The sequence below is a fragment of the Zonotrichia albicollis genome, chromosome 7 (assembly GCF_047830755.1).
Source record: "Zonotrichia albicollis isolate bZonAlb1 chromosome 7, bZonAlb1.hap1, whole genome shotgun sequence".
Lineage (NCBI taxonomy): Eukaryota > Metazoa > Chordata > Aves > Passeriformes > Passerellidae > Zonotrichia > Zonotrichia albicollis.
This window is the reverse complement of record NC_133825.1, coordinates 18,191,535-18,214,279: the sequence shown is the minus strand read 5'-3', so window position 1 is coordinate 18,214,279 and position 22,745 is coordinate 18,191,535. Positions and strand designations below refer to the sequence as shown.

At 48.4% G+C, this 22,745-nt stretch overlaps 2 protein-coding genes across 2 annotated transcripts in view; one reads left to right on the top strand and one right to left on the bottom strand.

Moving 5' to 3' along the window:
• SGPL1 (sphingosine-1-phosphate lyase 1) overlaps positions 1-15,444 on the top strand; it is a 31,033-nt gene extending 15,589 nt beyond the window's left edge. Inside the window, exons 6-14 of the mRNA XM_074544494.1 lie at positions 1,195-1,323; positions 7,783-7,871; positions 8,502-8,607; positions 9,028-9,126; positions 9,461-9,610; positions 10,534-10,772; positions 11,271-11,417; positions 12,287-12,407; positions 12,490-15,444. Coding sequence (XP_074400595.1) covers positions 1,195-1,323; positions 7,783-7,871; positions 8,502-8,607; positions 9,028-9,126; positions 9,461-9,610; positions 10,534-10,772; positions 11,271-11,417; positions 12,287-12,407; positions 12,490-12,630 — 1,221 coding nt within the window. The 3' untranslated portion in view covers positions 12,631-15,444. The remainder of the gene's footprint in view (positions 1-1,194; positions 1,324-7,782; positions 7,872-8,501; positions 8,608-9,027; positions 9,127-9,460; positions 9,611-10,533; positions 10,773-11,270; positions 11,418-12,286; positions 12,408-12,489) is intronic.
• PCBD1 (pterin-4 alpha-carbinolamine dehydratase 1) lies at positions 14,669-21,600 on the bottom strand. Its single transcript, XM_074544505.1, has 4 exons — positions 21,376-21,600; positions 18,105-18,236; positions 17,695-17,775; positions 14,669-17,196 (listed from the first exon to the last, which is right to left on the bottom strand). The coding sequence occupies exons 1-4, from the start codon at positions 21,583-21,585 to the stop codon at positions 17,098-17,100; spliced, it is 522 nt and encodes a 173-aa protein (XP_074400606.1). The 5' UTR covers positions 21,586-21,600; the 3' UTR covers positions 14,669-17,097.
• Positions 21,601-22,745: the final 1,145 nt, after the last annotated feature.

The following is a 22,745-nucleotide window of genomic DNA, read 5'->3' as shown; positions in this document are numbered from 1 at the left end:
GTAACTGTCCCTGTGAAAGATAACTCTACAAGTTATCTTACCTTGTAGAGATAACTGGGATCTAATCAGATGAGATGTTGAGGGAGAAAATAATTAGTAATTACAGGTGAACTGGAGACTGGTATTGGAACAGCAATCATTGTTTTGAGCAAAACTAAACTTTTCACTGTTTTGAGCAAAACTGAACTCCTCTTGGTTTGAGCAAAAGAGAAGCTTTGGGAAATGCTTTTTGATCAGTGGAGCACTGAATCACAGTGTCCAAGTGCAGTGGAGCACTTGGACAATGGAGCCCTGGCATGCTTCAGTGGTGTTTCTGTGAGGTCTGTTTACCTGCTCAGGAACTCCTCCCTTTGAGAAGGCTGCAAAATAACCTGAACAGCCTAAAGGTTTGTTTTCAAGTACATCTCCTTCCAGAGTTGTTTTGCTAGAAAGGGAAGTCTGGCCCTCTTGTTCCTGGGAACAGTTTTTGTTGCAGGCTCTGTTGGGTGGCTCCTATTATTGCTGTTTTCTTCCTCATGTTGACATTTTCTGTGCCACTTCTGGAGAAACAAAGCTCAGAGCAGCCTTTCTGGAGGGGGCTCGGCTTGGATCACTTTGTGGAAACATTCCCTTTGTTTGTGCTGATTATTCACTGGTTTGTTTTGCTGTATTTTGTTTAACATCCCTGCAGTTGCTTTTTGATCTGGACTGCAGGAGGTTGGGGCTGGCCTGTTCCAGCCTTGTACCCTCAGAGTCCACAGTTGTGGAATGAGCAGAAATATTGGTTTCTACAGCCACTTTCCTTGTGCTGTGGGTGGGCATTTGTGCTGTACTGCCTGCTTCAGAACCCCCTCTTAACAGCAAATTTGAGAACAAGTTCTGCTAAGTCACCTTTTTTTTTCCTGATTCGTGTAAAGCAATTGCAGGATGTATCTTGTGTTATTTAAAAACAGCAAAATTATTAGATCTGTCCTTACAACAAGAGAGATTGCTGTACTGTAGAATCCACTGCAGAGATCTGAATGCCTTAGAAAAACGTTTATTTTTTTCTTTATTTTACTCCTCAGCTTCCCAGCTTGTGGCATTCACTTGCAGGAGCAGTTAAGTCCTGTAATATTCTTAGGGTAAAATGCAGCTCATTTCCTTCTGGAGGGCACATGGGGAGTTCTTAAAGCCTCATCTGCAAGTCTGACTTTCTCTCTCTGTTTTCTGAAGGTGTATGAAGAGTTTGCCTGGAGTAATCCTCTCCATCCAGATATATTCCCTGGTCTGAGGAAGATGGAAGCAGAAGTAGTGAGGATTGCCTGCACGCTCTTCCATGGGGGCCCCAAATCTTGTGGTGCTGTAAGTGAAATGTCTTTGCCTCCTGAACATTTTGGGCATTTTTGACTTTGATAAGTGCAAATGCACCTTGTGCTCTCTGGGTGAGCTCATTCTGGTGTATTCCATGCCAGCTGTGTGGAGGTTGCTTAATTCCTCTTCTTGAGAGAGACAGTTTCACTCAGAGAAACAGTTTTCTGAGCATGACCATCTAGTTCAGCTTTTTTCCCCCCCCCCCGCTCTGAAGTGCCACAGGCTTGGTGGCAGTCGGAAAGGAGCAGCCTGGCTGGGTGTCAGTGGGGAGCTGTGAGCAGACAAGTGTCACTCTGAGAACTCCCCTCAGTTTCTCTCTGAGCTGGAGATGTGTGAGCCTGCCAGATTGCTGAGCTCAGGGGCAAGCCCAGCTGGCTGCCTGGCTGCCCACCAGCAAGCAGGCATGGCATGGATTGTCAGCTGGCCAGCTGGAAAGCTGCATTTCCATGTGGCCTTCCTGTGCTAACCAGTTGTAGAGTCGTGATAAAATTCCCAGCAAGAGTCCAAATGTGTGTTCTTAAGCTGGTGGAGGGCAGTGTTGACACAAGAGCTTAGGAGCTGAGCTGGCCTTGAGTGGGCTCTCCCTGGCAGCTGGGGACCTGCTTGTGGTGAGCAGTTGAGTCCTGGAGTAGCTTTGTAGAAGGTGTAGCTGGGATCAGACTCCCGGGGGACTGAAGATGAGCTCAGCTGTGTGGGAGTGCAAGATGTGATTGCGTTTGAGAGGAGGAGGAGGTGACACCCTCTGACCTGACTTGTCCTCTCAGGACTGTGTTCCTTGTGCCACTTTCAGCTTGTGAAAAATGCCAGTCACTTGTTTTTAAAATTTTTAAAGTTGAAGAGTAATAAAATGGTTATAAAAATAGTAATATAATTAGAGTAATAAAAATGTGGACAATTAGGATTTTGGACAATACAAGAAAATAAGAACAAAGCGTTACAGATAGTCCAGGTACCTCTTTCTGGGCAAAATAAGCCCAAAAAAGGCCCCATGTTAACAGAGGATTAATGCTTAAAAGCAACAGCCTGTTGCATATTCATACACCTCATCCATGATGCATAAATTCCATTTAAACACAAGATTCTGTCTGGGCAGTGTCAGCTTCTTCCTCTGAATCCTGACTGAGTCTTCAGGGCTGAGCGAGGTGGGAAGAACTCGATAATGGAGCAATAAATTCTCTTTCTCTGAAAGATTTAGGTGTCCTGTGGCTGCTACCTCATTCCTTTCTTAAAAAAATATCCCACATGCATAGTTTTTATTTTAACCTTACATTATAATCTAAAACTATATTTAACACACTACTTAAGAAAATTAATACAGCATAACTTTCTAACACAACACATATAATACTCATTGGACTATTTGCAAAAAGCCAATCATAAAATACGTATTTTTCACAAGCTTTAGAGGAGGAACCTGCCTCTTTGCTTACAAAAACCATTTCACCTCACCTCAGCTGCCTCCTGGCTTGCAGAGCTGAGATTATCTATCCCTGGAGTGGGGCAGGGGCTGGGATGAAGCTGTTGGGACTGGTTTCTGTGAGCAGTTGGGACATCAGCTGGCACAGCAGAGCAGGCAGAGAGCTCTGTGCCCCGGGCGGCTGCCTGGGGTTTTGTTATGTAAAACACAATGTAAAGGTGTCAGCCTTGGCCTTGGGTGCTCTCCCACTACAATGGAAAAGTAGGATTGCCTAAGAGAGGGTCAGAACAGGTAAAAAACTGCATAGCCAAAGTGAGACCTGCATGAATGTACTCTGGGGGATCCTGCTTTTCCTTCTGTCCTCCTCTCCCTCCTGAGGATGGTGCCACACAGCAAAGGAAGGGCACAGCCTGCTGTGGGGTTCTGTCCTGGCTGCTGAAACACAGTCCCAGTGGCAGGGAGAAGGGGAGGGCTGGAAAGCTGATCAGCCAGAAACAAGATGAATTGCACTCCTGTAATTACCCTGTCTGAGTGAGTGTTTCCAGTGGACTTCTTGTCTTCCTCCCACTGCTCTTCCTGACTGTGAAGGATCCAGAGTTTTGTATTTGCAGGGTGCCCTGTGGCAGGAAGGAATGATGAATCTGACTCCATGTTCTCAGAAGGCTAATTCATTATTTGATGATACTATATTATATTAAAGAATGCTATACTAAACTATATTAAAGAATACAGAAAGGATACTTACAGAATGCTAAAAGGTAATAATGAAAACTCGTGACTCTTTTCCAGAGTCCTGACACAGCTTGGCCCTGATTGGCCAAAGAGTGAAAACAACTCACACTGAAATCCAATGAAACAATCACCTGTGGGTAAACAATCTCCAAACACATTCCACATGTGAGCACAACACAGGAGAAGCAAATGAGATTGTATTGTTTTCCTTTTTTTTCCTGAGACTTTGCAGCTTCCCAGGAGAAAAATCCTGGGCCAAGGGATTTTTCAGAAATTAAGACAGTGACATCCAGAGTTGCTGATCACTGATGGGGAGATGTGGGTGGGTGTATGGAGGTCACATGCTCTTTAAGTAGTTGGGCTCAAAGACTTCTCTTATCTTTTTTTCTTCTCCCCAGAACTGAATTAACATTTCAGAGTAATTTCTGGAGGCTTGGGCAGTTGCAAACTCAATTAAAAAGAGGATTTTTTTCAAACTGATGACTTGCTTTCTGTCTTGGGAAGGCCCTGCTGCAGCTGGTGGCTCAGTGCTGCAGTTATACTTCTGTAACTGGTGAGACTGTAAAGCAGAGAGGTTTTAATGCTAAAGGTTCAGACATGCCTTTGCCTTAAATTGCTCCGGGAGATGCTTCAAGTTTTTAAGCAGTTTTAAAAGTAATCATTTTCAGCAGTGGATGGAAGTTTCCTATTTCTCACTAATTACTACTATTGTTCTTACTTTAAGTGTGTTATGCAAGAGCAAAGAGACAGGGATCAGTGAGTTGGGGCGCCTGGAAGATTCTAATCACATTCCTGCAATGATTTGGAAGGACTAATTAGGCTCAGCACATAGAAGAGGAACAGGGGAGTTTGTTCTTCTCTGATGTGCTCATGTTCACAAGGTGCTTTGTTTTGCAGTGTTAGCTGTGTGGATTTCCCCTGTAATTTGGGGAGAAATCAGCACTTTTATGCAAGCTGCAGTATTTTTGTTTTAAAGTGGCTTTTTGAACTTTAAAAAGAAAGGGCGGCTTTGAAGTGTAGGGAAAAATTCTGTGTGCGTGTGAGACATGTGAGTATTTGATGTGGATTTCTCTGGGAATTCATCATCCACTTATTCTACAGCTGAGGACAGGAGAGAGAAGGCAAAATCACCAGATGCAAGCAGAAGCTTCCTGTAGAAACCCATTTTGTCTCTTCTCCCCAAACTCTGTGGCTTACAAACTTTGGCTGCACATTTGAAGTAGGGAGATGTGAGTAACATGTCTTGAGGGGGGCTTAAACTGTGCAGATCTGTCAGATTTTATCTGTAGTGATGAGCAGGTCACCTTGAGAGACGCAAGTTGTGGAATTTACAACCTGCAGGTTTCCAGGGGTTTTATGGGAGGCTGCCACAACATTATGACCATGCAGTGGATTGTGGTGTGATTTTTTTACTCTTGTTACCCTAGAAATAAATTGTTGTTTGCTTTTTTTTTTTCTAATTCATGGGTAGTTCAGCTCAGTGAAACTTCTGGTTAGCTTTGTCTCCAGGGTCTGAATGGACATGTTCTTAGGTGAAAATGGCAGCAAAACTTCAGAGACCATGAACCAAAGTGGCTCTTTAATGTTTGACAGTCACATGGCCAAAGGAATCCTGCACTAGGGACCCTATATCCTATTGCTGTTGTAATGTTGAGGTTCCAGAGCACTGGGATTTGGAGGGAGGGAGCAATGGAAATCATACACTGAGTTTGGAAAGCAGGAGGGATACTTATTCCTTGTGTTCTCTCCTCTCCCCTCCCATTCGCAAAACAACAAATAAATCAAGAGCACAAAATGTCTGTTTACCTTCCTTTTTCCCCCACACTTTGCCTGGCCTTTGAAGATAGTGCAGGGCTGCAGAGCTGCCTAAACAATGCTTGTTTCCAGCCTCTTTTCCCATGGCAGGGAAAAGCCTGTGGCTTCGTTGAGGGGAGAGAGGAATGTGTGTGTGTGTGAGCCCTGGGCGGGTGCTGAATCACCGCAGGCTCTGGGGAACTGATCCTGTGACACTGATTCAGGCTCTGGCTGCAGCACAACGAGCTTGCTGCCAGTGGCTGAGCTGACAAGGCCTCCTGTAAAGGAGCAGCCCCCATGCACAGGTATCATCCATGTGGCTTTTGCTGTTGGAGCTGTGCTGGGCTAAAGGTGCTGTTCCAGACTTGGGCACTTCTCTGTGCTGCAGACTCACAGTGTGCTGACTTGGGCCAATTTAGGAAGCTGAGCTGGCTGAAATTCAGCTTTTTTGGGTGGATTTTCAGCTGTCTGAGCAAGCTTTCTGTGTGGTCATCTGCCAGTCTGGGTGCCTGGGAGAAGATCCATCCTGGATGCTTTTCCTTACCCTGCATGTGACTGGCTGCTCTGACCTGCCAAAAACTGTGTAAGGCTCAGCATTCCCATGATAGAGCCAGACTTTGGGGAAAGGCTTGTTACACACGAAGGCAAGGTGTTGGTGTTTTGGTGTTAGGATTGAAATGAGAATAACACTGTACAGAGGCTGCTTTTTCAAGAGCAGGTTATCTAGGTGAGCACAGGGAATGCTGCCCAACAAGGAGCTGGTGTTCAGTAACACGAATCCCAAGATCCCCACGTCCTTCCTAGCAAAGTTTTCACAATCATTATCCTAAGCAGTGTTGCAAGGGTAGGTGCAAGTATGCAATAATCCCATTCCTCTTCTCCCACCCAGTAGGAAGGCAGTCTTATCACCAGCTGGGGTTTTTTTTTTCCAAAGGTAGTCACAACCTGACAGGTCTTTATTCATAAAGGGTGTTGAGAAGTGAGTGGCACAGCCCATAAAACCTTTAAAACATTGCTCCTGCTGCCATCCATTTGCTCCACAATTAATGCAGAGATGTCTTTATCCAGTGAGAAGCTCTGTAAGGTTTTATCTCTGACAGCTGTTGCTTTTAAACTTCCCCCAAAAAGCAGGAATTGTCTGTGGTGTGACAGTTGCTTCTGCACTGCCTGTGGCAGCAGCTGCTGCTGGCTTGGATTGTGTTAGGAACAAATCTTGGCAGGCTGTGAACTTTGTTCCTTATCTCTGTACTTCGTGTTTAGTCATTGTCACACAGTCACTTGGCATTTTCAGGGTTTGCAGCCATGTCAGCAGGGAAAAACCGAAGGAAAGCCCAAATGTCATAAGGCAACAAATGTGATTGGCTCCTTTTTCTGTTTATTTTTGAGGGGGAAGAGGTTTAAAAGGGGAAGTTGCAGTTGGCTCAGCAGGTCTGAGGAGCAAAATTAGTCCCCCACAAGCAGTATAAGTAGGTTTTGATTCCTCATTTATGTGAACCTCTGTGTAACTGTCCCAGGTACTCCATATCCTCAGTTTTTGGCTCACCCAGTAAGTCAGCCTTCAGGCTGCCTAAAAAGCCAACCTGACGTTTTCCCAGGTTAAAATTTTACTGGGGAAGGTTGTACCCAGTGTCCCCTGCATGCCAGAACTCGCAGAAGCTGACCTACAAGAGACCTTCCATTTGAGGAGTTCCTTCCTGTGAAGAGTTTAATTTGTGTATTTGCAGCAGCTCTTGAGTTCAAGTATGCAACAGCAAACCTGTGTGTGCCTTCCTCTCCTCCACCTCCTGATGCAAACGCTGTGGTCAGGGTGGAAAGGGCTGGGACAGCAGCCTCAGTGGGTGGTGTGGGCACTGACTGGGCTGGCTGGGGAGGGGAATGCACAAATTCCTCCTGGTGTAAAGTTCCTCGTGTCCCTGAGGGCTTGGAAGCTCTGGTGTTGAGCAGACCTGGGCTGGCCTCAGCAGAGAGGAGAGGTGGGAGAGTTCCAAGTGCTGCATCGTTCCAGGTTCTGGGAAGGTTTTGTAGCTGAGGAGTGGTGCCAGCCCTGAGCTGGCTGTGCCTCAGCGTGGCACTGCTCCAGACCTAATAAACCCTGCTGGACTGCAGCTGACTTAACACAGAGTCAACCTTGTTGTTTCTGTGTACGTGGCACAATTAATCTGTAATGCAGATAAACATCCCCAGGTAATCAAGAGCTTAAGTACCAGCAGTTTTGTGAGGTGAGGTGACTGTACAGTGTGTCCCCTCCTGCTGGGCTCTGGAATTCTATACTTTTTGTTTGTTTTCCCGTTCCCACATCCCATTTAAATAAAGGATTCAGCATTTAAATGTGCATTTGCAGAAAGCTGCCTCATGCTGTTCAGTGCCTTCTGCTGCCCTTTAAACCCTGAGTTGTCCTGTGCACTTTGAAGCAGAGTCAAGAAATGCTGTTCCTGCATCCCCGTTTTGCTTTTCCCTCCTGCAACACCCATTGTTATTTTTCCTGTTTGCTTCTTTTTTGGTGACAGATGACATCTGGGGGCACTGAGAGCATCCTGATGGCCTGCAAGGCGTACAGAGACCTGGCTTATGAGAGAGGCATCAAGCAGCCAGAAATGTGAGTTGTGCCACCACAGCTTTTTCCTTTACTGTCCCCTTGAGCTGAGATGCTGCTGGACCTCAGTAATCTTTCATTTCATAGCTCATTGCCACCTCTTCCTTGTCCATCTCTGTGTGGAAGGAAGGAAGAGTTCAAAAGCACAGAAAGTTCTAAAGCAAGCAGCCTGGGGGGCACAGATGTTGCAGGGGCAGCTGTGTTCTGGCAATACCTGTCTGCTGCTCCAGACAGCCTGCTTGGATCAGCTCTGCTCTTGAGCAGAGATTGTCAGGCCCTTTGAAGTATTCAAGGGGTTTGATTTATTCACATCAAAGAAGGCTTAGCCTGAGAACTCTGAGGCTGGAGTTGGAGCTCAAATGAGGAATTGTGCTAATCATTACGCTGCTAAAAGAGGATTTGCTGTCTCTTTTCTAGATGGTGCATGGGAAATATTTCTCTGGTTAATTGCTTTAAGGGGAAAATGTTAAAGGAAACAAAACACTGGTGGTTCTTTTCTTCCCTCTCTAGCATTTAAGGCTCTGATAATGATGTGAGGCCTTAGAAAACAGGGTTAACTGAGGCTGTTCAGCCACTGCCACTAGAGATGGGAGACAGCAAATGTTGCATTCATTGGATCTGTTCCTTTTCCAGGCTGGTCCCCGTGAGTGCCCACGCCGCCTTTGACAAGGCAGCACACTACTTTGGGATGAAGCTGATCCAAATACCACTGACCAAGGCGATGGAAGTGGATGTTCAGGTATCACTTTAGTCTCTCTCTGTGAGGAAATTAACATTGCACAGCAACTAGGCAAGGAATCTGCCTGTCCAGGTAGTGAGTCAGTGGATGAAGAGGGAGGAATGTTTGTGGAAACAATGCAAAACAGCATGAGGAAGTATCATTGCAGATGAAGTTGTATTTGAAATAACTGGATAACCCTTTTTCCTGTGGGATTCATTTAGACTCACATAATTTATGTATTTCCTAAATAGCCCCAGATTTCAGAGGAGGGTGAACAAAAATATTATGGTGTTTCCCAGTGGATGAGTGGTTGTAGCTTGTTGCTTTCCTCTCTGTACTCTTGTATGCCTTGAACTCTGCACGTTCTCACTCTATCTTTTTTGGCAGGATGGCACTTGGTAAATGGAATGTGAGCATCTTCTCTCTTTAAATCTTCAGGCAATGAGGAGAGCCATCTCGAGGAACACAGCCATGCTGGTCTGTTCTGCTCCCCAGTTCCCACATGGAATTATGGACCCCATTGAAGAGGTGGCAGAGGTAGGATACCAGCTGGGGCCTCTGACCTTCTGTTCATTTGGCTCACACCCTTTTATTTTATCGTAGATACTCCTTTCAGACAATGTTGTCACATTCCTTTGGCAAACACAGCAAACTACCAAAATGCCACATTGTTTTTCCTGCATGTGGAAGGCAGGAAAAGGCATGCCACAGCCAGCCAGCCCTTCCACATCTCCTGTCCTCCACTGCTTGAGAGTGGTGTGATGTTCTCAAAGGGTTCAGTGACCATTTGACTGTGAAATGCCAAATACGTTTTGGTGACTGGAGTTTGGGTGCTCCAGCCACATAATTTTGATCTCTTGTTCACCCACAGCTTGCAGTGAAGTACAAAATCCCCTTCCATGTGGATGCCTGCCTGGGTGGATTCCTCATTGCTTTCATGGACAAGGCAGGGTTCCCCCTCAAGCGTCCCTTTGACTTCCGTGTGGAAGGTGTGACCAGCATTTCTGCTGACACCCACAAGGTGAGGAGAAGGGGCTTCATGTTTGGGCTGTGAATCCTATTTCCATCCTGGCCTTCAGGCATTTCTTCCCTGCTGTGTGGAGGAGCACTGAGGTGCAGGGGTAGGGGCTGCTCTGTCCATGTGCTTTGTGCAATGTGCCCAAGTCCCCACCTCATCAACCAGAGCAGAGCACTGAGTGCCACATCCAGTCATTCCATGAACACCTCCAGGCATGGAGACTCTGCCACCTTCCTGGGCAGCCCCTTCAACCCTGACAGCCCATTTTTCCCCTTCCACAAAGAAACTTCTCCTGATTTCCAACCTTAACCTCCCCTAGCACAACTTGAAGCTGTTTCCTCTTGTCCTGCCACTTGTTTTCTCTCAGCAGAACCTGACCCCCCTTGGCTGTCCCTCCTGGCAGGGAGTTGTGCAGAGCCACAAGGTCCCCCTGAGCCTCCTTTTCTCCAGGCTGAGCCCCATTCCCAACTCCCTCAGCCCTTCCTGGGGCTCCAGCTCCATTCCCTTACCTGGACAAACTCCAGCCCCTCCAGGGCTCTCTGGCTGGAGGATCAGAACGGGACACAGCCCTCAAGGGTCCCCAGCAGAGGGACAGTCACTGCCCTGATCCTGCTGGTTAGGCTGTTCCTGATCCAGGCCAGGTGCCATTGCCACATGGGCATGTGGTGGCTCATGTCCAGCCACTGTCACCAGCACCCCAAGGCCCTTTCCAGCTTTCCAGCCTGGAGCTGCAGGGGCTTGCTGTGACCCAAGGGTAGGGCCTTGCACTTTGCCTTGCTGAACCTCTGCCCATGGATCCAGCCTGTCCCAAGCCCTCTGCAGAGCCTTCTGCTCTCCAGCACATCAACAAAAAGGATCTTGGTGAGGACCTGGGTGCATTCCTGTGGCCTCTTGCTGCTTTCTGACCCTTTCTGTGCCCCTTGCAGTATGGCTACGCTCCCAAGGGCTCCTCGGTGGTGCTCTACAGTGACAAGGAGTACAGGAAGTACCAGTTCTTCGTAGCCCCTGACTGGCAAGGAGGAATTTATGCCTCCCCCTCGGTGGCAGGCTCCAGGCCTGGTGGGATCATAGCTGCATGTTGGGCAACCCTGCTGCACATCGGAGAGTCGGGCTACGTTGAGGCTACCAAGAGGATCATTAGAACAGCTCGTTTCCTGGAGTCAGAGTAAGGGTTTGGGTGCTGCTGGACCCCTCCTCACCAACTGCCTTTGGTTTGTTTTTCCCTGGTACCTGCTGGGCATTTGCAGGAGAACATTTGTGTGTGCCCAGATAGCTGAGGGGTGCAGGCATCTTCATTCAGCTTGGCTTTGAGAATTCCTTCTGCCTGAGCCATGGCTGAGGGGGAATCTGGAGGGAGGACAAAACAAGGGTTATACTCTTCCTTGTTGGGGTGCTTGGGTGGCTATGTAAGAGAAGATGATTTTCTGTCTTCCCTTGCTTTTCTGTCTTCCCTGTTTTCCATTTCTTCCTGGGTTTACTTGACCTTAGGGTATGTAATGACCCAGGTGCTCTGGCAAGCCCCAATGGCCCAGGCTGGGTGCATGATTTTTGGGTGGGAATGTGCTGCCATCTGTTCCCTCTTGTAGGTTTTCCTTTAAGGCTCCGGAATGTCTGAACCCTGTAACATTGGTCAGTCATTTCTTTTCTCCTCCTTCTTTTCAAGGTTGAGAAAAATCGACAGCATCTTCATTTTTGGGAAGCCAGAGGTGTCTGTCCTGTCCATTGGCTCGGACACTTTTGACATCTATCGATTATCTAATTTTTTAGCTGCAAAAGGATGGAACTTGAATGTCCTACAGTTCCCACCAAGGTGAGTGTGTGGAGACCAGGGAGTGATGTATTTAGCAAGATGCTCAACTTCAGGCCATGTAGCTCTCGTGATTTGCTGAGTACTGTTGTCCATAGTTGATAAATTGTATGTAGAATTTTCCTCTGCAGAGCAGGAATCATTTTGTAATTGCCATTATACAGCAGTGAAGATAAAGTAATAGTAATTTTAATGAGCCTGGTAGAGGACTTTCTCTTTAGCTCTATCTAATACAAGCAGAAAAATGTAAATAACCAAGACTCTATCTCATGTTTAGTTAACTGAGGGCTTGTAGATTGATTTATTGATTTTTACTGTCTTCCTTCTGCCTGCTGAAGATGAAGGAAATCAAAACAACAGTGAATGGCTGATTACTTTCAATGTAAAATTAATCTTTGTCAGAGACTTTCCTTAAGTGGGAAATTGGACTTTTGTGGGCAGAAGGGGCCAGTGCTCCCAGATGCAACTGCACAGCACTGAAAAGAATTGTGAGTGGCCATGGGAAGTGAAGTCCAGGGAGCCTGAGGTGGTAGCTCAGAGGTGGGTGCTTCCTTCTGGTGATGGCTGAGAGGCTGCAGAGGAGGGAGAGAGAAATGATGGCAGGGGTCCCCATGCTTGCAGGCAGCTGCGTTTTTCTCACCAGAGATACCTGGAATGAGGTGAGAAACTTTAACCTAATTGTGAAGTCAGGAAGGAAGGAAGGAAGGAAGGAAGAAGGAGCTGGTTCTAGCAAGCATTTTGCAGGGATTACCCTTAGTGGGAATGGTGTTTCAAGGAGAGGCACAGTTCTCAGTGGCCGCAGAAGGGCTCAGGAAGCACGGAGCTGTGTGTGCTGGAGGTGGTTAATGTCTGCCCTCTGCCTGCCTGCCCAGCATCCATCTCTGCATCACGCAGCTGCACACCAAGCCCGGCGTGGCCGAGCGGTTCCTGAAGGACGTCAGGGACAGCATCCAGGACATCATGAAGGACCTCAACGCCAAGACCACAGGCATGGTGAGGAGCCAGCACACGGTGAAGAGGGGGTGTTTAGGCTGGGGGTGTTTCTCCTGTGTAACAGCCTCTCTTCTCTGCTCAGGGAGCCATCTATGGAATGGCGCAGTCCGTCCCAGACAGGAGCCTGGTGGCAGAGATTTCCCAGGCCTACCTGGATGGCCTCTACAGCACGGATGTTCTGAGCACTGAGAAGCACATGAACGGCTCTCCCAGCCACCACTGACTGTAGTGCAACAACCTGTGCCTTGCCAGCCAGCACTGGGGTAGTTCCAAAGGTTTCCTAGGGAAAGAGATTGCAGTTCCTTTGTTCCTACAATTGCAGGTCTGAGGGTGGCTTGATCTGGAAGAATTCCTTCCCTGTCTTAGTCTCTTCTGAAATCTGCATTGTTTTCATGCCCAATTTCAGTTTTAGGGCTTTTCCTCCCTCCCCCCTGCCTGTTTTCATCATGGCTGTTGATGGTGAATTGAATGTCCATTCCACAGCTCCGAATTCCTCAGGTATTCTGCATGTCACTTCATTCCGTGTTATTTCTCCTCCTCAGACCTGGTATCAGCCAGTGTCCAGCCAAGTGTTAAATTTGAGTTCTCACATTGTGTTTCACGGCTCCAGTCTTCCTGGAAGCTAATGGCAGACAGTAAATTGGAAATTTTGTTTTCTCTTGAGTATTGCTGTAAGCTGCTGCATTTAACAGACCGTGCTGGGAGCCTTATATCTGTGTAATGCAGAGCTGATAAATTGGCAGAGGGAAGGTAGTCATGGCCTCCCTTTGAAATCTGAGTGAGACTGCAATCAATATCTGCTGAGGGGGAGAAAAAAACAACACAAACTCCTTTCCTGGAATCTCTTGAACAGCAGCAGAAGTAGAAACCAAGCAGGTGGTGCAGGGAGAGGAACTGGAAGGTACTGAAACCCCCGGGTACATCGTGGCTGTTCTGCTCCCCTGCCTCTCATAGAAGACATGCATTGACCACCCAGGAGTGCTGTTTTCCCTTGCACAAATCTGGAGGGAGGTGCAAAGCTCATTTCACTGTTCAGAACCTGAAGGTTTTACACTGTCCCCTCAGGATGCTGTAGCAGGGCCCTGGCCCCTGTCACAGCCAGGGACGTCGTGCGCAGACGGTTTTTTAACCATGGTCTTTTAGTATCAGAAAGGTGACTTTTGTAATAGCAGTAATCTCAGCTCTTTGCACTGATTCTTTTAAGGCACATTCTCAAAAGGGCATTCACCATTGTGCCTTGATGCTTCTCTGGCTTTTTTTTTTGTGGCAGGCCAGGGAGGGTTGGAGGGTTCAGCTGTTTGACCATGACCTTGGTTCTGGTCGTTTCTTTATGGTACTAATTCTGAAAACAAACCTCAAAGGCAGGCTGGCCTCAGAGGAAGAAGCACCCTTGCCTGTTAGGTATAGGATAGTAGTTGTAATGAGCCAGTCCCTTCACAGTATTACAGAGATGCTGGGAGAAGCAGAGGAAAGGATGCAGCAAGTCAGAGCTGTTCCAGCCTTGGGCATGGCTCAGCCTTCCTGTTTTTCCCCGCTGTTTTTAGCGTGAGAGAGGTTTCCTAGCGCAGCCTTGTGGCCTCAAGGACAAGCCAGAGTCTCTCAAGTAGCCTTGGAGTTACTCCTGCAGGGCTTTCCCATGTTTCCTGTCAGCTTTTTGCATGGAGCAGAGTTTCCCAGGCAGAGTCCCACAGGTGGGTGAAGACTTCATGCCGTGTCTGCACAGTCCTGTGCAGGGCACCTGAAGGCATCTCTCTGCGCCAGCCTGTTAGCCTGAAGCACAGGAATTGCAAGGAATGAGAAGGTCACTGACCAGCTCCTGCACAAACCAGCCCAGCCACTGTGGGAAGGATCCTGGCTTTCCAACAGCTTTATTCCCTGTGCTAGGAGACACAAGCATTTTGGCCATCTGCCCTGAGCTTGATGACTTCATGCAGGTCTCTGAGCCCTTTTGAAATCATTGAATTGCCTGAGAGTTTCTTGATGGTGATATCAGCTCTGGCAGTTTGTATTGGACCTATTTATTCTCCCAAGGTCTTGCCAATGTGATCATTACTGTATCTCTGAGTTTGGAGACAGTCTTCAGTGTCTGGCTACTGTGATGGTTCTCTTTGGAACCGAGATTTAATGAAACAAAACAAAAAAAAAAAGGGAGGTACTCTTTTTGTTTCTGCTTTAAAAGAAAGAAGGGGTGGATTGGGGTGGGCTGAAGGAGAGCAAAACTCCCTTCTCTTCCTTCCCTGGTTGCATTTTTCCTCCCAGGAAGTAGGTGGATCTAACAGATCAGTGCTCCATTTCACACTTTTGGATGTATTTGAAGATGTTATTTGTGAGTCAATGTATTCTATTCTGGGCTTTGCTTATTAATAATATTTGTGGGTTTAATTGTTCCATGTGTATTTTTCCTGTACTGTAAGTGTAATCCTGTGGTCAGGAGTAGGCCACTGTAATTCCCTGGTGTGTAGTTTTTATTCATCCTTGTCACCTAACATGTAATCTGCATCTAGTTTATCATGCCAAATGGTCCTGGAAAAACGGATTTACAGGCTGTGTGATTGTTTTAAAGACAAAAAAAGAGAAGAATTTGATGAACTGGATTATGATCTGAAACTGGACGGTACTTTTAGACCTGGAGGGATCCTTGCCAGTGTTAATTCCTGCAGGATTTCCTGGTTTTCCAAGCAGGACACTCAATTTGTGGCTTGTACAAAGCACTCCCAAGGGATTCACCTGTTCTTAGGTACTAGAATGAAGAATATCCAATGGGATGGACCAAGAAGAGATGTGTGTCTTCATGCCATGGATTTCATCTGCACTTTTCTGATGACTTGGGGGAGAGGGGAGCGGAAGGGTTGCGTACAACACAATAATACCTTGCCCAATAAATCCACGAGGACTTTTTAATGGACAAATGGGATGAGTTGATCTGATGGCCGTTTTCTGCTTTGCTCTGATTTGCCCCTGGTTGAACTGGAGGCTGAAATAGCTGGAGAGATGGTGAAAATGGGCCTGGTTTGTATTAAAATGGTGCATTTAGCTATCTAGGCTCACTGAGCTCTTATTTTTCTGCTTCAGTGCTTGTTTGAATGAATGTGGACCTGTTGTTCCTGGCATTTGCTCATGCACAGCCTGGTCTGTGGCAGGCAGGATGGTTTATGAATCTCACTAACTCTGCCTGAGGGCTGCTCTGTCCTTCTGTCAAAATGAAGGTGCTGTCCATGTCTGCATCTTGTGTGTGATGTTCAAGGATGCTGTAAGTTAAGAGCTGTGGATTTGCTATTAATACTTTGTAGAACTTAAAAGGGTTTAAAAAAGAGAAGAAAAAGAGACTTGAAGTGGGTGTTTGTAGTGCTTTTCCCCAGACCGTGGTGCTGAAACCAAATGCTGTTTGTTTCACATGAGATCATTGTATCAGTGAAGATCCTGCACCACAACCCCATTTTTGGGTAGTTTTCCACCCTAAGCAGCCCTTGCCCTGGTGCCATGCTGCTTTTGTGCCTTTTGGTTGTCCTTTCCCTGTGTTTGTGCCTTGGCTGTGATTTTACACAAGCAGTTTTTACCTGCCTGGCTTTGATCCTCTCTCAGTCCTTCAGAGCCCAGTCACTCTGAGGTGAAGGCACCTGCCCTTTCTGTGTGAAGGTTTTTTGTGGCAGCATCACCACCTTGAGAGCAGCCAGGGAAACCTGTTGGTGTCATTTGGTCAGTGAGGCCTCTTTGCAAAGAGCCACCAGGTTAAATGAGATGTTTATTGTAAACATTTTCAGTTGGTATCCCGGGAAAGGCTGGCTCCAGTCGGGGTGAGACCACGTGCCTGATGTAATACTGCTGGAGAGGGGTTACAGCAATGACAAACTGCACAGCACCTTGCTGCTCGGCTACAGAGAAGCCAAAGGGGTCACAAAATGGGTTTAAGCACTTTCCAGGAGGTAAGGAACAACAACAGGGGCAGGATGGGGGCAGGCTCTGGACAGATTTACTGGTGTAACTTGACTCTGGAAGGACATGGACCTGTTGGAGCGAATCCAGGATGATCAGAGGGGATGGAGCACCTCTGCTGTGAGGAAATGCTGAGAGAACTGGGATTGTTCAGCCCAGACAAGAGAAGCTTTGGGCTGACCTCACTGCAGCCTTCCAGTGCCTGAAGGAACCGACAAACACGAAGAAGGATTTTCTACAAGAGCAGGCAGTAACAGGACAAGGGGAAATGGATTCACACAGAATAGGTTTAGATGGGATATTGGGAAGAAATTCTTCCCTGTGAGAGTGGGCAGGTGCCCAGGGAAGCTGTGGCTGCTCCTGCATCCCTGGCAGTGCCCAAGGCCAGGCTGGATGGAGCTTGGAGCAGCCTGGGATGGTGGAAGGTGTGCCTGCCATGGCAGGGAGTGGGACTGGGTGATCTTTAAGGTCCCTTCCCACCCAAACCATCTCTGTGATGTGACTGACTCCTGGTAAGAGGCTCAGCAGCTGGGGCTGTGGGATTACATGGCTGAGGAAGGGTTTAGGGATGGAACCTGCGAGATCAGAGATGGATACACGCACCCTGAGCAGTGCCTCCATCCATCCGAGCTGCGCTGGGGTGGCTGGCAGGGTGTCAGGCTCTCTGGATCCAGGATCTGTCTTGGAGGTGGGAAAAGGCTCTGGGTGCAGGGCACAGTGCACAGGGGGGGTGTTGGCTGGTCACTGGGATCCCTGGTCAGGAGAGGGAAGCTGTCACCTGCTCGATGAAGCTGGCCAGGTTGATGTCCCGCTCCGACAAACCCCCGCAGTCGTGGGTGCTCAGGGTGATGTGAACCTAAGACAGACAGACAGGCCCAGAGTTGTTGACAGAAACAGCAGGGCTGCTCTCCCCAGTGCTGCATCTGATGAGGCAGGAGCTCCACACTTGTTAGCAAAGTTCCCTGGGCTGGCAGAGGTGCTCTGGCACTTTGCCTGCTTTTCCTCCTTCCCACAGCTCATGCTGGCCACAAGCTGTCACTGCCACCCCTGCCTTGGTCACAGCAGCCACCTGTGCCCATTTCCAACTCTTTTCCCCAGAAGCTTTTCCTGTGGCTGCTACTTCATACAGATTTTAATAAGCAATGCTGGTGCCAGCCTTTGGCAGCTACTGCTCAGCTGGACGGGATAAAAGGAGGAGGAAAGGATCTGTGGTAGCTGAAGGCTGGCTGTGATATGGGAATAGCATCTGAGGGAAGAGAGATGAGAACAGCACTTGCTGCTTCTGTTCTGTCCCTCAGAAAAGGGAGCTGCTCCCTGAAGTGCTCTGCTCCGTCCCCACCACCGTGTTCCTCACCTTGTTGTACACATTGAACCACTCGGGGTGGTGATCCAGTTTTTCTGCCTGTAGAGCCACTCTGGTCATGAAGCCAAAGGCCTGCAGGGTAAGAAGGAAAGTTAACTCTCAACCATTTACCCTGCAACATATTGGTTTTCACTCCCATTACTAATAATTTTACCCTGCCTGTGTCTACATAACCCAACCAAATGCAAGACCTGTGCTACTCTGGGGGTTTTCTATGTGTTTTCCTCTTCCTGAGGAGTGTTTCCCAGACAAACTCTGTGCTGGGTTGGTCCCTTTGGTGTCCTGGGGAGGGTATTTTGCTCAGCCATTCCATTTCAGGAGAGACCCAGAGAGCTTTCTTTGGCTGAGCTTTGCAGAGGGGTCTCTCAGTATGCAGAACTGTGTCCCCCTGGTGCTCATACCCGGTTGAAGTCCTTGAAGTGGAACTCTTTGAAGATGGCATCTCTGCCTTCCACCTCGTTCCACCCCACGGCTCTCAGGTTGGGCAGCAGCTGCTCTCTCTCCTCCGTGCTCAGCCTGTGGGCTTTGCCTGCCTGGAAAGGGAAGAGGAGCAGGTCAGTGTGGCAGCAGTGGGATGAAGCAGATGTTGAGAGCAGCGAGACATCCCATGGGTGGTGGAGTGGGTGGGAGGGTTGGAATAGCCATGTCCTCTGCTCCCTGCCTGGAGTACATCCTGCATGTACCAACAGAGTCCAGCTGGTCCCCTCTGTCCTATCACCTGCAACACCTCCCACAGTGCCTGAGGTGCTAAAAAATGATACCTGTGTGAAGTCAAACTCCAAAATACATTTTCTTTTACCTATAATCTCCTGGGGAAAAAAGAAAAACCAACAACTTAAAAAGCAGAAGATCTTGTGATAATTTCTAGATCTGAGAGTTGCTTTAGGGTTCCTGAAATAGGAGGGCCTCTCCCTCCCTTTCTCTCCCTCCCTTCTTTCCCTCTCTTCTTTCCCTTTCTTTATTGGGAGCCTGCTTTTGAGGAGAAAACAGTGCTGGGGATCAGAGCTGAGTCACACTAAGCTGCAGTTCAGCTCCTTTTCCCCCCTCTCCTTTATGTTACAATGGATTTTAAGAGGCTGTTTCTGCTTGTGAGGAACAAAGGGCACAGGGAGGGATTGTGGCTGAGCTGTGCCTCGGGCAGAGCTGCTGGTACTTATTTTTTAAGGGGTGGTAGTGGGGAAGCAGCAGTTGTTGGCTTTGAGGGGTGTTTATAGGCAGAGATGAAGCTGAAATGAAGCTCTTGGGGATGGGGGCTGCCTGAGCCAGCTCTGCTCTGGCCCACTGGGGAAGGCAGGGGTGAGTGCAAAGGGGCACTGCTCTCTGAGATGTCACGTTCTGGCAACTGAAATTCTTCCACAGAATCACAGATTGTTCTGGGTTGGAAGGGCCCCACAAGGATCATCAAACTCCAGCTCCTGGCCCCGCACAGGACAGCCCCAAGAACCTCACCACGTGCCTGAGAGCATTGTCCAAACACTCCTTGAGCCCTGGCAGATTTGGGTGAGTTGATCTTTCCAGCTGCTGATGATAAAGAGATCCCTGTTATTTATTCTCCCTTGTGTGCTGTAGAGCCAAGTTGAATATGAGTTTTGATAAATCTGGCCCAGTTTTTTGGTGGGTATTTGATCAGCAGCCCCTTGAGATGCTTTGCCTGGGCATCAATGCTCAGAAATGGCAACTGAGGCAAATCATCCTCTCCTGTGCTTTCCCTGCTCACAGGCTGCACAAACCCAAAGGATCAACTGTGAAACTGATGTTTTTGTGGGTGGCTCTTGCATGTTTTGGGGAATACTGGAATGACAACACCCCATTCCTATGGTGCCTGTGTATCCCTGCATGGAATGGAGAGTGCCAGAGTGTCACTGGGGGTGGGATGCTTCCCGTCCCCTGGCATTGCAGCTGCAGGATTTTTGGGGAGGGTGTTCCCTGCCTGTGCATATTTTGGGTGACCCCCTGGCAGCCCTGGCTCTGTCACCCCCATCCCCACCCCCAAATGTCAACGCTGTGCTGGCAGGGCAGGCAGTGAGCAAACAGGACCGAGCTCAATAAACGCGGAGCCGTTGCCCTTCCCTCTGATGGGGAGATAAGCCGGGCACAGGTAGCTTAGCAACTGGGTGAGGTGGGGACACACAGCGGATGGCTCTGAAGGGTGCAGGGCAGGAGATTCCTGCACCAGGATTCGGGACCAGGGGCTGAAACCTGCTCCGTATCGGTGCTAAAAGGAGGAAAGGTAAAGCTGGAGTTGTAGCTTGGAGCAGAGGGATGAAGGGTTCCAAACCAGCCTTCCCGGGGCACAGCAGCAAAGGGACGTGGTGTAATTGTTCTTTTTCTCTGTCGTGGCTCTGTGGGAGGATGGCCCCGGGGCTTTTTCCAGCCCAGCTCCTCCCAGCACCAGCGGGAGGCATGGCCAGGCTGAGGTTTGGCACACAGAGCCAGCTCCTCTGGCTGTGTCCGAGGGCAAACCCTCTGCTGGAGCACCGCGTGCTCTCCATCCTGCTCCAATCCATCCTGCTGCAATCCATCCTGCTCCACACCAGGACATGGGCCAGCCTGCTGGTTTTGTCAGGATGGCATGATAATGCTTTCATGTGCCCTCGCTCCCTAAAAACACACTCTTCTCATTAGGGAAATGAAATTGCTTTGTTTTCTTCTGCTGGCTCTCAACTGCCAAAAAGTTGGGATTTTAATTTTTGGGGTTTTATTGCCAGCAGGAAACCAAGTAGATGCATTGTGCAACAGAGGGAAAGGAACCAGCAAGGGAAATTGGGATAATCTGAACCCTCTTTGCTCTAAAATCTTGCCTTTTAAAGAATCATGGAGTGGTTTGGGTGGGAAGGGACCTTAAAGATCATCCAGTTCATGAGCAGGGACACCTTCCACTATCCCAGGTGGCTCCAAGCCTCATCCAACCTGCCCTTGGACCCTCTTTGCTCTAAAATCTTCCTTTTTAAAGAACCGTGGAGTGGTTTGGATGGGAAGGGACCTTAAAGCCTGTCCAGTTCTACCTCCTGCCATGGGCAGGGATACCTTCCCCAATCCCAGGTGGCACCAAGCCATGTCCAACCTGGCCTTGGACCCTCTTTTCTCTAAAATCATCTCTTTTGGAGTGGTTTGGATGGGAAGGGACCTTAAAGCCTGTCCAGTTCTACCTCCTGCCATGGGCAGGGACACCTTCCTCTATCCCAGGTGGCTCCAAGCCATGTCCAACCTGGCCTTGGACACTTCCAGGATTCCAGGAGCAGCCACAGCTGCTCTGGGCACCCTGTGCCAGGGCCTGCCCACCCTGCCAGAGAACCATTTTTCCCTAATGAAAAGCAGAATTTCCACCTAGCCAAAGGCACGGCGGGCAGCCCTGGAATGCTCTATTCGCTGCGGTGGAAAAGCCGATTTCCAGCGGGGCCGGGCGCGTTGTGGGGCCGCACAGATGGAGCACACGCGGGGGTCCCCCTTGCTTTACAGAATGCGGAGAGGGAGTCATTCCTGGCGGACCCCCTCCCTCCCCCTCGGAGAGCCTGGAGAGCGAGCGCTGCCTTTGGAAAAGCAGCAGCAGGAACCGGCGGAGCTGCGCGTTACTGATTAACCACAGCGCCCGCTCCTTCCCCTTCCTCCTGCCGCTCCTCGCACCCTCCGGAGAGGCACGGCGAGCAGCCGGCTGGCCCCGCAGCCACTCACCATGGTTCTGGGTGATGTGATGATGGTGATGCTGCTCCGTGCCCGCCCGGTGATGGACGCTCCCGCCGTGCCGATTCCGTGCGGTTCCTCGGGGCGGCGGAGGCGTGGCGAGGCCCCGGGTCCGCCCCCGGCCGGCCGAGCCTTCCCAGCCCCGGTCACCGGGCATGGCCGGACAGGGGCGCTGGGAGCCCCGCACCCCAAAGCCGCCATGGGTTTGGGCCCGAGACGCGCGCCGCTCCATTAACGTGAAAAATGTGTATTTTGTGATTGGCTTTTCGCAAATATTCAAATGAATTATACATATTATATATATATATATATATATACATAAATATTTATAAATATATATAAATACATAAATATATATAAAATACATATATATATACATTATATATATACACACATATATAAATACACATGTATATACATATTATATATATATGTTTATACATATATATACACCTATATATTATATGTATATATATGTGTATACATATATGTGTATATATATGTATATGCATATATATGTGTATATATATATTATATATATACGCATGTTATGTGTGTTTTGTTTGAAAGTTACGCTGTATTCATTCTCTTAAGTAGTGTGTTAAATACAGCTTTAGGATATAGCATAATGTTATAATAGCAGCTATGTATGGGGGATAATTTTTTTCAAGAAAGGAATGAGGTACTTGCACCAGATAGCAGCCGCAGGACACCTGAATCTTGCAGAGAAAGAGAATTTATTGCTCCGTTATCAGAAAAAATGAACTTCTTCCCACCTTGCTCAGCCCTGAAGACTCAGTCAGGATTCAGAGGAAGAAGCTGACACTGCCCAGACAGAATCCTGTGTTTGAATGGAATTTATGCATCATGGATGAGGTGTATGAATGTGCAACAGGGTGTTGCTTTTAAGGGTTAATCCTCTGTTAACGTGGCTCCTTTTTTGGGCTTATTTTGCCCAGAAAAGGCACCTGGACTGTCTGTAATTCTTTGTTCTTATTATCTGATATTGTCCTAATCTCAGTTGTCCAAATTTTTATCACTCTAATGATATTGCTTCTCACTGGCTGCCTCTCCAGGTTAGGCCAGGTTATATCGGCTGAGAACCCTGCAAATGGAGCAGAAGAGGGAGCAATGCCCCACACAACATTTCCCAGCGCTTTTAAGGCATTTTCTGCCCTTGCCAAGGGAATGGTGTGTTCATGGATGCTGAGTGCTGCTCCCTGGCATTTTCCCTCTCCAGGCCAGATGGATTTGTGCCCATGTCCTGCAGCTCATCGTCTGCTCAGCCCACTCACATGATGGGCAGTTTTCCAGTGCTGACCAGTTTTTATTGTGCTGCTGTACGTGGCAGACAGGAATTC

Bases quoted from the DNA above. Each gene is read 5' to 3' on its own strand.
- PCBD1 (XM_074544505.1), bottom strand. From the start codon at position 21,585: ATGGCGGCTTTGGGGTGCGGGGCTCCCAGCGCCCCTGTCCGGCCATGC. The intron at 18,237-21,375 runs GTGAGTGGCTGC...TTCCCTTTCCAG, and splicing joins TCACATCACCCAGAACCATG to GCAGGCAAAGCCCACAGGCT. The intron at 17,197-17,694 runs GTGAGGAACACG...TGTCTGTCTTAG, and splicing joins GGTTCAATGTGTACAACAAG to GTTCACATCACCCTGAGCAC.